The sequence below is a fragment of the Panthera leo genome, chromosome B2, assembly GCF_018350215.1.
Source record: "Panthera leo isolate Ple1 chromosome B2, P.leo_Ple1_pat1.1, whole genome shotgun sequence".
NCBI classification, from domain to species: Eukaryota; Metazoa; Chordata; class Mammalia; order Carnivora; family Felidae; genus Panthera; species Panthera leo.
The window spans coordinates 52,519,944-52,536,916 of record NC_056683.1 but is presented as its reverse complement, the minus strand read 5'-3'; the positions used below and the strand labels follow the sequence as shown (position 1 = coordinate 52,536,916).

Genomic DNA, 16,973 nt, shown 5'->3' with positions numbered 1-16,973 from the left:
ATAACCTGTGCTCTGACTGGCAACCACTATATTCCTTTGAATGGTTATGTTTGTGTGTGCATCTGTGCTATCTCCCCAACTATAAAGCAAATTATTTAGTGCAAGGACCTTACTTTCCTGTATTTATATTTACCACAAGGCCTAGCATAGGGGTTTGGACACAGTAGGTGCTTAATAAACATCTGGTTTAAAGTCAAATAGTCTCAGCATGAAATTAGAGCATTGGCTTTTATGCACTGTAGATGACCATCGGGGATAGTCGTTGTAAAGAATGCAGTTATTGGTTGGCAGACAGTGGATGTGATCTCTAAGAAATAAGTAAGCAAGAATCATGTTTTAGACAGAAGTAAATGTGCTGGGATTGTATGAAACTTGGAGACTTAAATGTCAATAAGGTAGGATGGCAGTCAATGGGAGGCACTTTTTTTGCATCTTAAATATTTAATTTTCAATTTAAAATGTATTTAAAACTCATTTACTTAATTCCACTGGCATTTCACTGAGAGTAAGACTAAGGGGCTAATAGGAGTAAATATTGTAATATTTAATATATTTAAACTGTGTAGTTCTATTAAGAAAAGCATTTGTACTTTGATTAATTTTTACTGCATTTTAAAATTAAAAATACTTGTTGTAACAAGCCAAGATATATAGGTAAAAAACAAGTCTTTCATTATCCATTCCCATATTGAAGGTAAAGATTTTGGTTTGGTGTATGTTTCTATAGCTTTCCCCATGCTCATTTTTCATACTTTTCATTGTTTCTGTATTATTCCTTATATTTATTGTTTATGCCATAATTTATTCTGAATTATATAAAGCTCATGGTATGTCAGTGATAATTTGTCTATGTGCTGATTATGAGATTTGATCATCAGTTATTTGCTCTAGGAGGCTAAATAATAGACTTTGTGGCAAACTAGTAACTTTGATTCTATAAAGTTGATTTTTATAGGATCACAGAAAATATAGAAAAATAAAGTCTTGGAGAGATGGGTTAAATTTTCCTGTTTGTTACTCCATTGTATGCATTTGTTTGCATTATAAGAACAAATAGTAAATCTGATGATAATTCAGAGAGCACTATGACTCTTACTGAAACATCCATGCTAGCCAAATAACATATATACTATGATTTCAGCCTTGTTAAAGTATTCTAAAAGATATGTAATTTTTTACTAAATAATGTAAAATTTCATACACTGAAAATTATCTGGATGTGAGATTTTCACATGGAAGTTAAAAGCATGGCATATTGCTTTTAAAATTTTCCCCAGTCTCAGGAGTATTTGAAGGTTGGGCTGTGAAATAAAAGCAGGAGACCAAAGATCAGCCAAGTGAAAATAGTAGAGAGTTGCTGACTATTCATAATCACTCATTTAACCAGATCCTCTTATGTGAATAAGTTAAACCCAGATCTAGTTTTTATGTATTTATGACCTTACGAACTACTTATCATTAGCTATCTTGACAGAGCTTTATTATTTCTGACATTAATTTTAGAATATAATTGCATGAGTAATTATAACCTTCTTGAAAAATGAAACATTTGCTTGACAAAATATTTAAAGTTAAATATTTGTATATAACTATTACATATTTCAGATGGCTGATCACACTGAAGTGATGAAAGGCATTCATCAATACCCAGGAGTTCGATATCCTGTCCTTACTCCTAATCTTCAGGGTTTTCACCGTGCTGTAAGTGTGCTGCGAATTATTTTAAAATCAATGCTTCTTGCTGTTTTAAGGATCTTTACAAAGTTAAAACAGTATCCAATGTGGTTCCCTTGTTACCCTGCATAAATGCTAATGTATGCACACGAATACCTGGTGATCTGTAACTCCATGGTATTGGTATGGACTAAAGTGTTCCACATAAATGGCCCTTCCATTTTAACCATTCAGGAATCAAAACGCAAAAATAGTTATCCATTTTGCTGAAGTTCTTTCGAAAGTATATTTTGTGTTTCCTTTGTAAATAAGGAATACAGAATTTAACTTAAACATTTCTCAGTACGATATTAGTGTTATTGTAGTGGATCATTTTTGCCAACTTTTTTGGATCAGCTTTTTGTTGCTTTTGTTCCCTCCCTGTAGGTGAAGCTAACCACTGTTACTTACAACTGCCTCTAACAACTTTCCCTATTCTCCCCTTCTGGCTTGTTTCTCCCAATCCTATGTGATTTAAGAATTTATATGTGAAAAAAAAATCTTTGATAATGACACATACAAGAGGAATCAAGGCAATATTAAGAAGGCTTGAGGTGTTGTGCTTAAATGCTTTGTCGTAAAAGTTTTTCACCAGCTATTTCTGGTGTTAATTATTATTTTTCACTTTTGTATTTGGGACTGTGTTGCATAAAGTTGAGGTTGTAGATGCTCATTGATATATCACCTGTTGTGTATCTTTGTTAAAACCATTCTTCTTTTGTTAATTTTGGTGTAAGTTTTTTATTCTACTCTAAAGAAAGAGGCATTTTAAGAAATTATAAATATTGCTGTCGTTGGTCCTAACAAAGTAACGAATGTCTCCACCTTGAAAAAGACAAGAACTGAGAGTACACCCTCAACAATAGCTTGGAAGGGCAAATAATGGGATGGAACACATGGCTTGGGAGTGAGGCATGCCTGTTCTCAAAGCATGACTTGATAACTTATAGTAGCTTTGGGACTTTGTGCTAGTTATTTAGCCTCTTTGAGCCACAGTTTTCTCATCTGTAAAATGGGTAAGATTGTGGGTTACAGATAGAACACACAAAAGTACTAAAATTCTGGCACACAGTAAGTATTAAAATAGAATTTTGATTTTAGAAGTTAAAAATTTATTTTTGGTGGAGGACTGGAAGCCAATTGGTGTTTTTTAAATGTTGGATTAAAAAAAAAGATTTTTTTTTTCTTAATACGTTAATAGGGTATCCGAAAGAGAGGAGAATCTAGGCACAGCGCTACAGATACATTAATAGAAAGTCTTAAAAAATCCAGCTGGAAAATGAGGAAATGTGATATTTGAAAACAGGTCACTGGAGAAGTCTGGGGAAAGGACTTAAGATGGCAAAAGGGAAAAATATTAGGTTAATATTTTGGATTTAAAGACTAGGCAAGAAGATTAAGACATTAGACATGCAAGAGTATGTTGTAACAGTCAAGGTATGAAACAATGGAAGCTAGCTTAAGAGACAGGAAAAAAATTTGGCGCAAACTCTAAATGATGAATTGGAAAACATTTTTCTGTTAGGTTATAGGAAGAGGAGTACAGAAAGCATTTACTACTCTTTAATAATTGGTCTAAAAATAATGTTTTCCATAGATATTAAAAGGCTTTATTGGGGTGCCAGTATTTTCCATAATTACAGTTAAAATATTTTTGATACCTACACATAATTTAGGAAAGATGAAATTAAATTGGAACATCATCACTGTTTTCTGTACTTCATAGATTCTGTACTTCATAGATTCATAGATTCATAGATTCATAGAGTGTTGCAGCTTGGGGAATTATTTTGTTATCACGAAATACTTTTAAGTTTGAAAAGAGCTTATGTGGCAAGATGAGAAGACTCTAATTGTGAATTCCAAGGCAAATGTTAATGAATACATGTATGCCTTTATTGAGTAATTAATATTTCTTCTATTGCTATCATTTACATATTTTAAGTTAATTGTTTTTGCCCATAATTCTCTTTTTTCAGGTTGCTGCCGGAGCCACCGAGATATCAGTTTTTGGTGCCGCATCTGAATCCTTTAGCAAGAAGAATATTAACTGTTCTATTGAAGAAAGCATGGAAAAGTTTGAGGAGGTTGTTAAGTCGGCAAGGCACATGAATATTCCAGCACGAGGGTATTTATGAAATTCCACAAATTCTAGTTAGTTACTATCTATTGTTTAAGTTCGTATATGAACTATGTAGTTATTATTTTAGCATTCATAATATATGTAGGGTGTCTTTTGTACCTTGTATGATCAGGCCATCACTGTATAGTGATCTGTCTCGTGAATACCTTAATAATTATTAGAGTTTATCTAGCCTAGAGGGTATAGTGCTCCAAGATCAGAGGCCAACTTGACTTTGCAAACCTGACATTGTTACTCATCTTATTAACACTTACCCAAATGCAACTATCTTTTCATCTCAGCCTACTGTTGGGTTGATCAATTTGTGTATACTCGTAGTACCATTTGCAAAGGAACCCTCTAATGTGGTTTCCACATCTTTAAAAAATTTTTAAGACCTATGACTTTTTGTTCCAAAATTATTTTATGTAGACCTTCAATTGAGTATTTAAAACATAAAATTGAACCTTCAAGCTGCACCAGGAAATTCGGCCCATCTTTCCCCTCATTCAACATCCCTTTCAACAGTCGATTTCCCTGTTTTCTCTGTGTGACCCAAAAGCAAAGGTAAATGGGGAAGAGGAAGAGAGAGAAGATCTGCTTTGATTCTTACCTGCTTCCAGAACCAGCAGTTGGAGCATGTACTGCAAACAGGCTCTACTCCCAGACCCATGTTCTATGAAATGTATAATAAATGATCACTTAAGAAGGAATTTGTTTCTAAGACATTAGCTAATTTTCTATTGCTTTTTATAATTATAGTGGTATGATAGTCTTCTCATGGAAATCAATTAAGACGTATAGCATTCATAAGACAAGTCTGATAGCTATAATTAGATTTGGATACAGGTTTACTTCCTTCAGTTGAGGAGAGAAAAATCCGTAGTGGCAGGGAGAGGTTTAGTGGTTAATGAGAAAGACAAGTGGATCCAATTTTGAGTGACAACATTAGAAAAGGGTTAGAATTCAACCAAGGTCCTTTGGAGAGCAAATAGAATTAGACCACACCATGGGGAACTGTCTTATTGGTTTGCTTACTTTTGTTAGCTTATTTTTCCTCTCTCCATAGCAATAGTTTTCAGCATGAGTTTTTAAAGATACAAAATTGTTTTTGTAATTAAAATATACACATCATGGAAAGCACATGCAAGAAAAATTTATAAACCAAGAAATGTGTATCCATAGACAGAAAATAAAGGATGTGTATTCTTAAGGCAAAAAAAAGGTGAATAACCACAAAACCATGTATTACAAGTTTCTAAATTCAAACATATATAAGCTGTTTTGTCTCTTTCTTTTTAAAGAATGGGAAAAATGAAGAAGCTACTGTATTTTAATGCATCTTTAAATATGGAGTATAGATTTTACAGTAAAGTCACTCATTGGAAATTTGAAAACACATAACTGTGCAAAGTAAAGTGCATGTGCAGCTTGCACTTCAAATAGGAAGTTTTTTTAATGTTAGAAGATGGATGTAAACATAAATTGTTTAATATCATACTTTATTATCTGTTTTTCTCTTATAAAGTAGAATAGGTAATATATTTAATAGAAATCTTAAATCCTCTTGAATACTGAGTTTTGAGCAACTAATATTGTCCCATCAGTAAAGAAAAATTTTTTTTTTAATAAAGTGTGTGTGAGTTGGGGAGGGGGTTAGGGGGTGAGAGAGAGAGAATCTCAAGCAGGCTCCACACTCAACATGGAGCCTGACATAGGGCTCGATCTCACCACCCTGGGATCATGACCTGATCTGAAATGAGGAGTTGGATGCTAAACCTACTGAGCCACCCAGGCACCCCAATAAAGAAACTTCTAACCATGCTATAACTTAAAAAGTTTGCCAGGCCTTAATAAGAAGGGTACAAAGTGCAAGATGGACAAAAACTGACTCACAGTCCAATGCCATCAGCAGAGTACCTTAGAGACTTACTGCAGAAGTATACAATAAATAAATGTGTGTTTTCCAATGCAGATTTTGTTCCTTTGAGCATAACTCCTAGATCTTCTGAAACAGTATTCATTTTTAGAAATAGGCCTTTTAGTATGTGAGTTCCCTCTTTGTGCAGATGAGAATTATCTTCCTACTCCCCCAAATGTTAATAGAGTTTAAATTAGATTTTATTTTTGCTGGCAATCTAGAATTTAGATACGCAATATTAGAAGTCATAGGTCATTGGTACTCAGTTAAGAAAAAGAATCATGTTCAACTAGTTGAAACTGAAGCAGACACCTCAGCATCTTACTATGGCAACATGGCAACAGCTGCGTCAACATGTACTTGATCACCGTCCAGAAAATTTATGTCATCAGCTGTCAGATTTAAAGGCCATAAGGCAGTACACATTTTATAAATGCTCACTAAAACCATTTAAATTTTAATAAAAATAGTAAACCTTCATATGGTCTAAATAGCAGCTTTTATTAAAGTTATTAAGGCTGTGGTTTGATTCCCCCCCATCCTGTAACACACATATACACATGCATGTGTACACATTTTTTATATGTGCTCAGAACTTTACATAACATCTGGGACACATTGCAAAAACATACCATGCCAGATCATTGACATAAAATGCAAAGTCAGCTAACTACCACTGAATATACATTATATATGAATGAGCAATGAAATGTCTACATTTTGGACTTCATTTTTAATGTGTAATTCATATGACATATGTTTAAAATATCTAGGTTATTTTTCTAATATCAAAATTTTTAAAAAGTTAAAAAGGCAAAGAAAAATAAAAGTCTGTGATACATGTAATGATTTTCTCTATTTTTATCAATGCATTTCCTGAAATTATTATCTCTTGGTTTGTCAAGATCCTTCCAAAATTGAAACGTCTTCAAGATATGAAGTAGTGCACTAATATATGAGACATTTAGTTTTATTCCTTTTTGTCTGAGTATTGACCTACCTTAAATGAGGTCACAAGAATCACATACTCACTTTGTGAGAATATTATTTTTAAAAAGGAAACTATCACTAAGGAGCCATTATTAATTTCACTACTAAAAGGCTTAGAAATATACATTACAAATTCAAAAGGTCAGCAGTTGTGCATATCAAAACAAAACTTTTTACATAATTATATCTTAGGTCTCTTCTGTAAAATGACTTCAAATGATCTGAACCATGATTACTCTGAAAGGCTGAGCCTACTAAAAGTTGAAAGAAGGTAGTTTTGTACCATTTTTCCTGGAAGCCAAACAAAATTACCATACTTTGTTTTAAAAAATTACAAAATGCAAAAATATTTAACTATGAACCGTAACTGCTGGATTCCTCAAATTCCCAGAAAAAAATGTGCAAAATAATGAGAACAAGGAATAAAAGACAAATTAGTAGTTAATATAGACAATCATATATAACTTTTAGATACAGAAAAACCAAAGATCATTTTAGGATGTGGTAATGGTTTACATTGCATATTAGTGTTTTTGTTTTCTCTGGGTAAATACCCAGTAGTGGAATGACTGGATGGTATGGAATTTCTATTTATTGAGGAACCTCCATATTGTTTTTCCAGTGACCCTCAATTTACATTCCCCCCAACAGTGCACAAGGGGTCTTTTTTTTCCACTTCAGCATCTACACTTTCTATTTTTTAAATCTTTTTCATACTAGCTCTTCTGAAAGGTGTGAGGTGATACCTCCTTGTGGTTTGATTTGCATTTCCCTGATGGTAATGAGTGATGTTGAACATCTTTTCATGAGTCTCTTGGCCATCTGTATGTCTTCTTTGGATAAAGGTATTCAGGTGTTTTGCCCATTTTTAATTGGATTTTTTTTTTTGATGTTGAGGTGTATAAGTCCTTTATATATTTTGGATATTAACTCCTTATCAGTTATATCATTTGCATATACCTTCTCCCATTTGGTAGTTTGCCTTTTTGTTTTGTTGATGATTTACTATACAATGAAAAAAGCTTTTTATGTTGGGATAGTCTCAATGGTCATTTTCACTTTTGTTTTTCTAAAGTGCATATTTTATGCATCTCTTGATCTATGACCGTCACCACCTGCTTTCTGCTTATCCCATAGAAATAATAATCCAGTCTGGTTTAACAGCTTCTGGATAAAATTGTATTATGTATATTAGTGGCCAATTTCTTCGATGAAATTAATGTTAATATTAGGAAATTCTTGTGCTTAATTATTTTTTGATGAGTTGCTTAGCTCTGTATAATTTCTAACCTATAAAATGGTCATGAAGTAAGTGCAGATTCCTCTCCCTCAAAGTGGCCAGTTTTCATTGGTTTTCCTGTTAAGAGATAATTTTGAACACAAACTTATTTAAGAACTTGCAACCTGTTTCTTAGCCAAACTATTTACGTTATGTTGCACATGTATTTCTTATTTTTCCTCTGCATAATACAACATGCTATTATGGATTCTGATGCTGATCTTGAAGGTAGTAGTAATATTGGTGAGTGTGATAGTGAGTTTCCTTATTTAAGTCTCAGTGTTTTAAATACACCATGTTTCTCATGACTAATGTAGCAAATACCTTCCATTGGACAGTCTACCCCAGGGGAATTCACTTGCATATATGGCACCATCTTTCAAGTGTACAGTTGATTGGCCAAGTTCCTTTCCAATATCTTAGACTGAGGCCTTTCTATTGGCCTGGAAGAAAAAATTTGAAGAGCAATTCAAAACCTCATTTACCAAAACATGGTACATAAAACTCTAAAAATGAGACATCTGTTAAAGCTATTTTCTGTCATACATATGGTTTGTTTGAAGGTATACTTTTTTTTAGCCTTACATATTAATCTGGCACTGCTGTGTATCAGAATAACACCTACCCAGCAATAGTTAATATGTGTAAGCTGTGTTGTGTAGTCATCACTAAACAGCCTTCATATAGAGCCTTTGAAGAGCATGTTTTGTCATTTCTCATGAAATTAGCATTTCAGGGCAAAAAGAGAATTAGCAGAATTGCTCCTTGAGACCCAGGGACAGTATTTATTTCTTACATTATCTGTAGTGTTAAGTGCTTAGCAGGCTCTCACAATCTGTTTTTGGTTGGCTTATTAGTAATGGAATGCTATTTTGTATTGTTTATAGGCAGACATACTGTGCATGACTGCATCAAAACAGCTCCTACATTTAAACGTCTTAATTATGTTTAATTGACATTACATGTCACCTCTTCAATCTTGGCATTGTTTTTCTCTTCTGAGGATAGCAGTCATTGATTGTTTCCATTGCAAGTATTTGTGACGTTTATTCCAGGCTCATCGTTTTTGTTTCTTTTTGCCAGAATGATTTTAAAGGACAGAGGATAATAGTGGGAAGGCCTTGGGTAAGGCCTCAATGTAGGTGCTTTTTCATGACTCAGTTTCACCAGATAAAGTTGTTAAGACTTGATTGCCTCAGTTTCTCTTTTATCATGATTTTGCACAATATTGATAAATGGCCTTCACAAGCACAAATAAAAATAACTCACCCTTCCATCCACAGAATTTCTTGTAACACCATGCCTTTAATGTTAGCACAATTAGCTTCAATATGATTGGCCATTCTTTTATTCTGTCATCCTATATAGTGTTTAAGGTTTTGTTCTAAGTCTGAACTCATATACTATCATTAGCTACAGGATTTAGAAGTAAGTGCATTAATAGCCTGGATGTAGCTACATATTTAGAGTGAAGATCAGGAATTTCATAGAAAACTAATTAAATAATGAAAATGGCACCTTAAATAACAAATTTGTGCATGAATTCATTTAAGAAATGCTGAATGTTTTATATAATGTACTGTCTAGTGATAATGTATGGAATATGAAAATGAAAAAGTAGCCAAACTTCAAAGAGTTTCTAGCAGACTGAGAAAATAGTATATATAGAAATTGTTATTTAACTGTCAAAAAAGGCAAATACATTAAGAGACATACAGACAGATCCTATTCAAGTTTAAAGTAATACTATATTAAATTTCTCTGGGGTTATATGGAGAAACTTAATGCAGAAGGTGTCAATAAAATGAAGTCATTAAAGATAGGTAAATATAGGGAAACATAATCAGAAATAATGGTATTTTCAGGCAGGGTAAGAAATGTACAAAGAGCAAAGGCATAGTGAAGAGAAATCTCAAAAAGCATTTAGGTAACAGGAAAGAGCTTACTTCCACTGGAAGGGGAGTTTTTCAGGGTGTATAGTGGGAGGGGGTAGAAAGAGGTTTCACAAACTGCTGAACTTGAATACCAAGTTTACTTGGTAGACGATGGCAAGTCACTATAGATTTTTGAAGTGTAAAACTAATTAGATCTATGCTGTAGTCCTCGTATTTTGTCAATAGGTATTAGTGTACAAATGAGCGGTGTGAGACCAGAGGCAAGGAGAGCGCTTGGCAGATGTATGCAGCTGTCCTGAAGAAAATACTCAGGGACTGTTCTGTATGTTTGGACTGGCACTAGCAGACGTCACATGCAACAGAGGCTGGAAGGGAAGAACCAGGGAATCTGGGTTATTGAATATGTTCTCAAAGGTGACCTTTAAGTGATTTGGCAGGACAGACTCTGAAAATGACTGCATTTTTTTTAATGGCAAATGCAGGGGAAGCAAGAATGAGCATCATTTTTGACATGCTGAGCTTAACATGTCATGTCAATGTGTCAGGAAACCAATTTGTAATGTTCCTGAGACTTGGAGTTGTTCCTTGAGTTATCTATCTGCATAATGATGAAAGACAGAGACTATGGGGGACTGAACTGATGCAAAGACTCCCTTTTCTGTTCCCATTACAAACATATGAAAATAACCATTTTTGAAACATATAGCTAAACTCAGAAAAGAAAGTCCTCAGGATTCATCAAAAAAAGTGTGGTGAGGATGCAGGTTGATGCCACTAGCACCTGGGGGTATCTATTTCAGATAAAATTCCTAGTGGCTCGAAAATGGGATTTTAATGTCGACATGATATAAGATAGATGTTCTACTAAAACATGCATTTTAAAGTGATGATTCTTGGAGCCTGGAATCTCCTCTTTGCCAATGCAAAGTCAATGGAATTTGTGGAATATTATGGAAACCCCAAATAAGAAATTAAGGTAGAAATTTGTCCAAGAATTGGTAAGTCCACTGGGCAAGGACAAAAGGCAGTCATATCTTGTTTATAGAGACACTTGAATAACTCAAGAGTCTCATGAAACTCCCAGAGAAACTAAAATCACCATGAAAAGATACAATAAAAATTACAAACCACATGACGATACAAACTACCCTAGGAGAGAAAGAAGCAAAAAGAAAAAGCAGGAAAACTTTAACAGAAAAGAAGGAAATAGAATAATCTGAAGAATTTAAATTAACCCCTTAAAATACAGAGGCAAAGGAAGAACATAATAGATCTTTATGAAAATGATGAAGATTTTACAAAAAGAAACAATTCTTGAAATGACAAATACATTTATAAAAGGAAATGATTGCATTCAGCTGCAGATTACATACAGTTGAAAGGGGTATTGGTGACTAGAAGTAGTATTCAAGGAAACTGCAAAAATAAAACACAGAAAAATCTAATAGAACTTTTCAAAGTGAGGTTAAGAGAGAGTGCCTCACAGAATTTTCAGAAGGAGAAAGCAGGGAAAGTAAATGTTAGAGATAGATTTGATGAACTAGTACCTTGAGGATTTTCTAGATTTGAGGAAAAACATCAGTGTTAATATTAAAGGAGTATAAGTCCTGACATTCTCATAGTAAAATGCAGAATATTAGATATAAACAGAGAATCCAAAAAGTAGAGAACAAATTACTTTAAAATTGCTATAACAGAATTACCATTAAATAGCAAAATTCTCGTCAGCAAAACTGAGACCAGAGCTAGTGAAATATGCTCAAAATAGCAGAATGACTGTTCACCTAGAATTTTATACCTAACCAAACTATTAAACATTAATGAAGGTGAAGTAAAATTATTTGGTGACAAAATAGTCTGCAAAACTTTACCATTACTGAAAGAACTAAACGGTGTAGTTCAGTAAAAAGGACATTAAGCCAGAAGTAAGAAATGGGATAAAATAAGAAATGGAGAGGTTGCAGTTTGGGGCTTCAGCAGAATAGAAATGATTCAAGATAGATCTGTGAGAAGTGGAACTACCAGCCAATTGAAAATAGATAAAAAGTGCTGGGGCATAGTAGTGAGATTCTTGAGACTAAAATCGGTGTATTAACACTTTTTACAAGGGAATAAATCAGGCATTCAAGGGGAGGTAGTATTGCTGATGTTTCAGTGGTTTTCAATTTTGGCAAGTTTCTAAATGGAACTTTAGAAATTATTTTGAGATATTGGTGATTGAATTTAGTTCCTCAGGTTTGTGATTTAATTGGCCTGGAGTGTGTCAACCATTAGAGTTTTGGCTTTTAAACTCCCCAGGTGATTCTGTGCAGGCAAGTTTGAGAACCACTCTAATAGATTGCTATAGAAATTGACTTTAGCTACTATTCAAAGCGGACAATATAGACTATTTTTATCACGGGGGAGGCCATTTCATACTCATGAAAATGTTTCACTTTTTACCAGCAGCAAGCTTTTTCTGTAAAAGACTGGATAATAATATTTTAGGTTTCGTGGGTCAGATAATCTCTGTGCTCCTATTCAACTCTTATGGTGCAGAAATAGCCATGGATAATAGGTAAACAGATAGGCATGGCATTGTTCCAATAAAATTTGACTTGCAAAAGACTAATGAGCAGGATTTGGCCTATGGGTCTTCGTTTGCCAACCTGTGCTTATAGGATGTTAAAGTAAGCTAATGAACGTAGTTGAGAACCATCACATTTGTTTCCGGGGGGGGGGGGGGGAAAGTAGCCTCATGTGTAATAGGTGAGAGAAGTGGCTCACAAGGATGGAATAGAATGTAGGAAGATGAAATGCAGTGAAGAATGGAGACCAGGCAAACCTTAGGCCTGGGAAGGAGTCTGAGGGAAATGCAGGTGATGTTACCAAAGGGTAGTTACGGCCAGATAGTAAAGAATGCAAGAAAGGTTGGTTTGCTTTATATCGTTTTGAATTTGTTGTCTTTTTCTTACATTGTTTTTCATATTTACAGGGATGGCATGTAAATGGATGGCTTGGATTTTGTATTGAACCACATCTAGATATTTTGGGTTCAGAATGAAGTAATTATTCATTTATTTATCTGTAATCATTATACCTGAATCAAAAATGTTCTTTTTCATCTTTAGCCACCTTTTCCAAGTGTTAGGTTTATAGAACATTTTCTTTATACATATCTTGTTTAAATTTATACACGTTATTCAAATAAGATAATTATAGTAATTGCAAGAGCAGAGAAATGATTTCCTGCATAACTTTCAAGTTGTACTTGAATTATCCTATTTATCCCTCTGTCTTCTTTACTGCTTACTTGACTTACTGAATTGTTTATTTAATTCCAAAACACAACTTTTATTCACATCTTAATACTTTTGAAATTAGATTATGGTTTTGGAATCAATGAGTATGTATTGAATCATTGAATATATATGTATATATTTAATATGTATATTTTTTTACTCCAAAACCTGTTATAAAATTTATAGTGTATCTTATAATGGACAACATCTTAGAACCAAGGAAATATGGTATTATCTTTTGTCTTGTTTTTGCTTCCACCTTTCTGTTGGCAACCACTTCCAGAGTTCCCGGAGAATTAACATTTCTGGAAAACTACTCTGATCTTGTCACTACGTTACCTAATAATTTTGAGTGATCTCAAAGTTCAGACTCCTTGGCATGGCATTCCAAGGGCCTTATTATCTAAAGCCTGTTATATTCTGGCTCACAGAATTGGATCTCCAGCCTCATTTCCTACCACCCCTCTCTCACTCATGTGAATTGCTTCATCCCTGACAATCAGACACATGATGCATTATTTTAATACAAGTGTTGTAAAAATCTCTGAGGAAAGTTTAATAAAATGGGATTGGTGTTGAGCTGAAAATAGCTAAAACAGGCTTTTTCTAAAGCTTAATACTTTAAGATGGAAAAGTATCATTATCATTTCAGGAAAGGCTTGACTTTTTCTATTAGAGTAAATTGTTGAAGAAGCTTACAGAATATCTTTATATGGAGCCTTTAAAACGTAGACTAGACACTCTTCTGTATAGGATGATTTAGGTATACCCACGAGAGATAAACAAGATGAACTTTGAGGTTGTGGCCAACTCTAGGAGTTTTGGGGTGATTAATGACTCTATCTAAATGAGGCCAAAAGATCCAGATGGGAGTGAAGAGAAATTCAGTTAGTCATCTACTCGCTATTTCTCTATGATTCCAAAGAACTAGATATTTAACAGTTGGATGTGTGTACTTACTTAAATAAAACTATGTAGTTCACTGGTATTTTCTGCTTTGAATGTTCATATGCTGCTATAGTATAAATAATTCCACAAGATAAATACCTGTTACTCCATCTGCCATCAAATAACATTTATCAAATTGTCATTCTTAGAAAAAAAATGAGTTAAGTTAAAAATGTTCCAAAATTGTTTTTCTTTGTTCTAAGAATAATAATGGACTAGGGTAAAAAATATTTTTGGTGACTTTTTAGCTATTCATTTTTATAAAATGGAAATTAGGAAATGACTTAAATCATCTATATATTTATATGGCTCTATATTTTAAATTTAGGTATGTGTCTTGCACCCTGGGCTGTCCGTATGAAGGAAACATCACACCACAAAAAGTGACAGAAGTAAGATATACCTGTGGTTTTCTGGTTCTTGGTAAAATGATGTATAATATTTTTAAAAGCAGGCTGTTCTCCTTACTGTTGATTGCATCTGCACAACCAAGTTTCAGGAGAACCATGGAAGACAAGATCGATCACTTAACCAGTAGTTTCATTTTGACACTGAAGATGTATATATTGGCTACAACTATTCAAAGTTAAATAACATTTGAGTCTGCTCATGTTGGGGTTCACAGATGAAACATTTTTACATGGGTGGAACTTAGTGGGTGACCTTTCCACATTCCATCAGAATGTCAAGGAAGTTTGTACATACACACTTAAACTTTGCTTTGATTGTTCAGGTATCATCCCTGTGTTCTTGTCCTGCATACTTGGGCACTTGTATCAGAGTGTATACACTGCTTTTTCTGTACACTGTTCATTCCTTTGAGATCCTATACTTCGTCCTGAGACTCCAGTTCCTTTCATTAGAGAGCAGTTTTGCAGGAATAGATAATAGTCCTTAAAGATGACATTGTTAGAAATTCAGAACTTAGGATAAACCTTTGATTTGGCTAAAGCCATTCCTCTTTTGTGCCTTCATTTGAACTTTTGAAATTTGCTGCAGATTTTTCAAATGCATGCTATCCCAGTCTATTTAAGGAAGACCTTTGCACACAGAGGCAGATATACTGTAAAATAAAGAAGCTTAAATATTTTAGTCCTTCACCTATATGGTACCCTTCTAAAACTCCTTATAAATTTGCATTCACAATTACATATTATTTTCTTAAAAAACACTTCCAAAACGATAGAACTTCAGGCTCCACAAAAACTAGGCTCCTAATCTACCTGTCCACCAAGCCCCTTGCTTTGCTGCCTTTTGCCTCATGGATGAGGTCTATGGATGGACCACACATACCCTCAGGCTCTCCATGTCTGAGGATGTCTGAGGAGTTGCTGAAGAGAACTGCGTAACAGGCAGATTGGAAGCATTAAGAATGCATGACCAGCAACCTTAAGTGAGTCATCTAGACTTAACCTTAGTTATCCAACATAAAGGGAATTTGCAGCTTACTTGGCATAAGTGCATCCATTCATGAACCAGAAGTATTGAGTTAGAAATACTAAGAGACTCTACCAATCACACAACTACTTAGTGACAAAGCTGAAAGTATTTTTGATATCTCGTGACCTCAAATCTCATGCCTTGAGAAATACTACTTCCAAAGTAAATTTGTGATGCTTCTGTTTGTTTAAAGGGCTGAGAAAGTAAGCCTCCCATAATTGAAATTGTAGCTTATAATTGCATAACTGAACATGGAGATGGGCAGTTATGATTCTAAGGCCAACTTGAATATTAGAAAAAGATAATTATAGTAATGTCTTTAAAACTTTTATATAATAGTTGGGATTTAATAATCAAGGAAAAGGACCAGAAAATTAAAATATGTGTTTCCCATGAATACATAACTGATCTTAGGTATGACTTTTACTTGTAGATGATGTCTGCTAAGGAGTAACAGGGTTTGAATTTGTTCATTTCCATTATTATTATTATTTATTTATTTTTTACTAGCTTCTCACCTTTCCCAACAGGTATCTAAAAGATTGTATGGCATGGGCTGTTATGAGATCTCTCTAGGAGACACTATTGGAGTGGGAACTCCAGGAAGCATGAAAAGAATGTTGGAAAGTGTCATGAAAGAAGTCCCACCCAGTGCGCTTGCTGTTCACTGCCATGACACGTATGGACAAGCCTTAGCAAATATCCTTACGGCCCTTCAGGTATTTTGTGTTATTTGTGTGTAAGTGTAAAATGGGTATCCTTAATGATAATATAAACATGTTAAAGGGTTTAGTGAGGTAATATTTATAAATTGCTACGAATATAATATTTAAACTACCCACCCCATGACAAGTACTCAGGAAACATCTGCAAATTGCGCATTTATTTTTAGGGCAATGATGTCTCCTTTTCCTGTTAATTTTATTTGATAAAATTTCTCTTTTTTTTTTTTTTTTTTACTAAAGGGTAGTTCAATATTAGTTTTAGGTGCAACATAGTAATTCAGTAATTATATGCACGATCGCCACAGTCAGTGTAGTCACCCTCTGCACCATACAAACTTACTACAATATTGACTATATTCCATGAGCATTTCATGCTTATGACTTTATTTTATAACTGGAAGTTTGTACCTCTTAATACCCTTCATCTATTTCACTCATTCTCCATACCCTACTCCCTTCTGACAATCCAGAGTTTGTTCTCTGTATTTATGAGTCTATTTCTGCTTTTTTCTTTGCTTGCTTTGGTTTTTAGATTCCACATATGAGAGAAATCATGTAGTATTTATTTTTTCCTCTCTGACTTATTTCACTTAGTGGAATACCCTTTAGGTCCATCCATGTTGTTGCAAATGGCAAGGTTTCATTCTTTCTTAGGGCTG

General features: G+C 34.0%; 1 protein-coding gene across 2 annotated transcripts in view; it reads left to right on the top strand.

Annotated features, from left to right (window-relative positions):
* HMGCLL1 (3-hydroxymethyl-3-methylglutaryl-CoA lyase like 1) overlaps positions 1 to 16,973 on the top strand; it is a 194,963-nt gene that overhangs the window by 77,163 nt on the left and 100,827 nt on the right. For both annotated transcript variants that reach the window (XM_042939078.1, XM_042939079.1), the window contains exons 4-7: positions 1,606 to 1,701; positions 3,693 to 3,841; positions 14,478 to 14,541; positions 16,120 to 16,308. In XM_042939078.1, the coding sequence (XP_042795012.1) occupies positions 1,606 to 1,701; positions 3,693 to 3,841; positions 14,478 to 14,541; positions 16,120 to 16,308 (498 nt within the window). The remainder of the gene's footprint in view (positions 1 to 1,605; positions 1,702 to 3,692; positions 3,842 to 14,477; positions 14,542 to 16,119; positions 16,309 to 16,973) is intronic.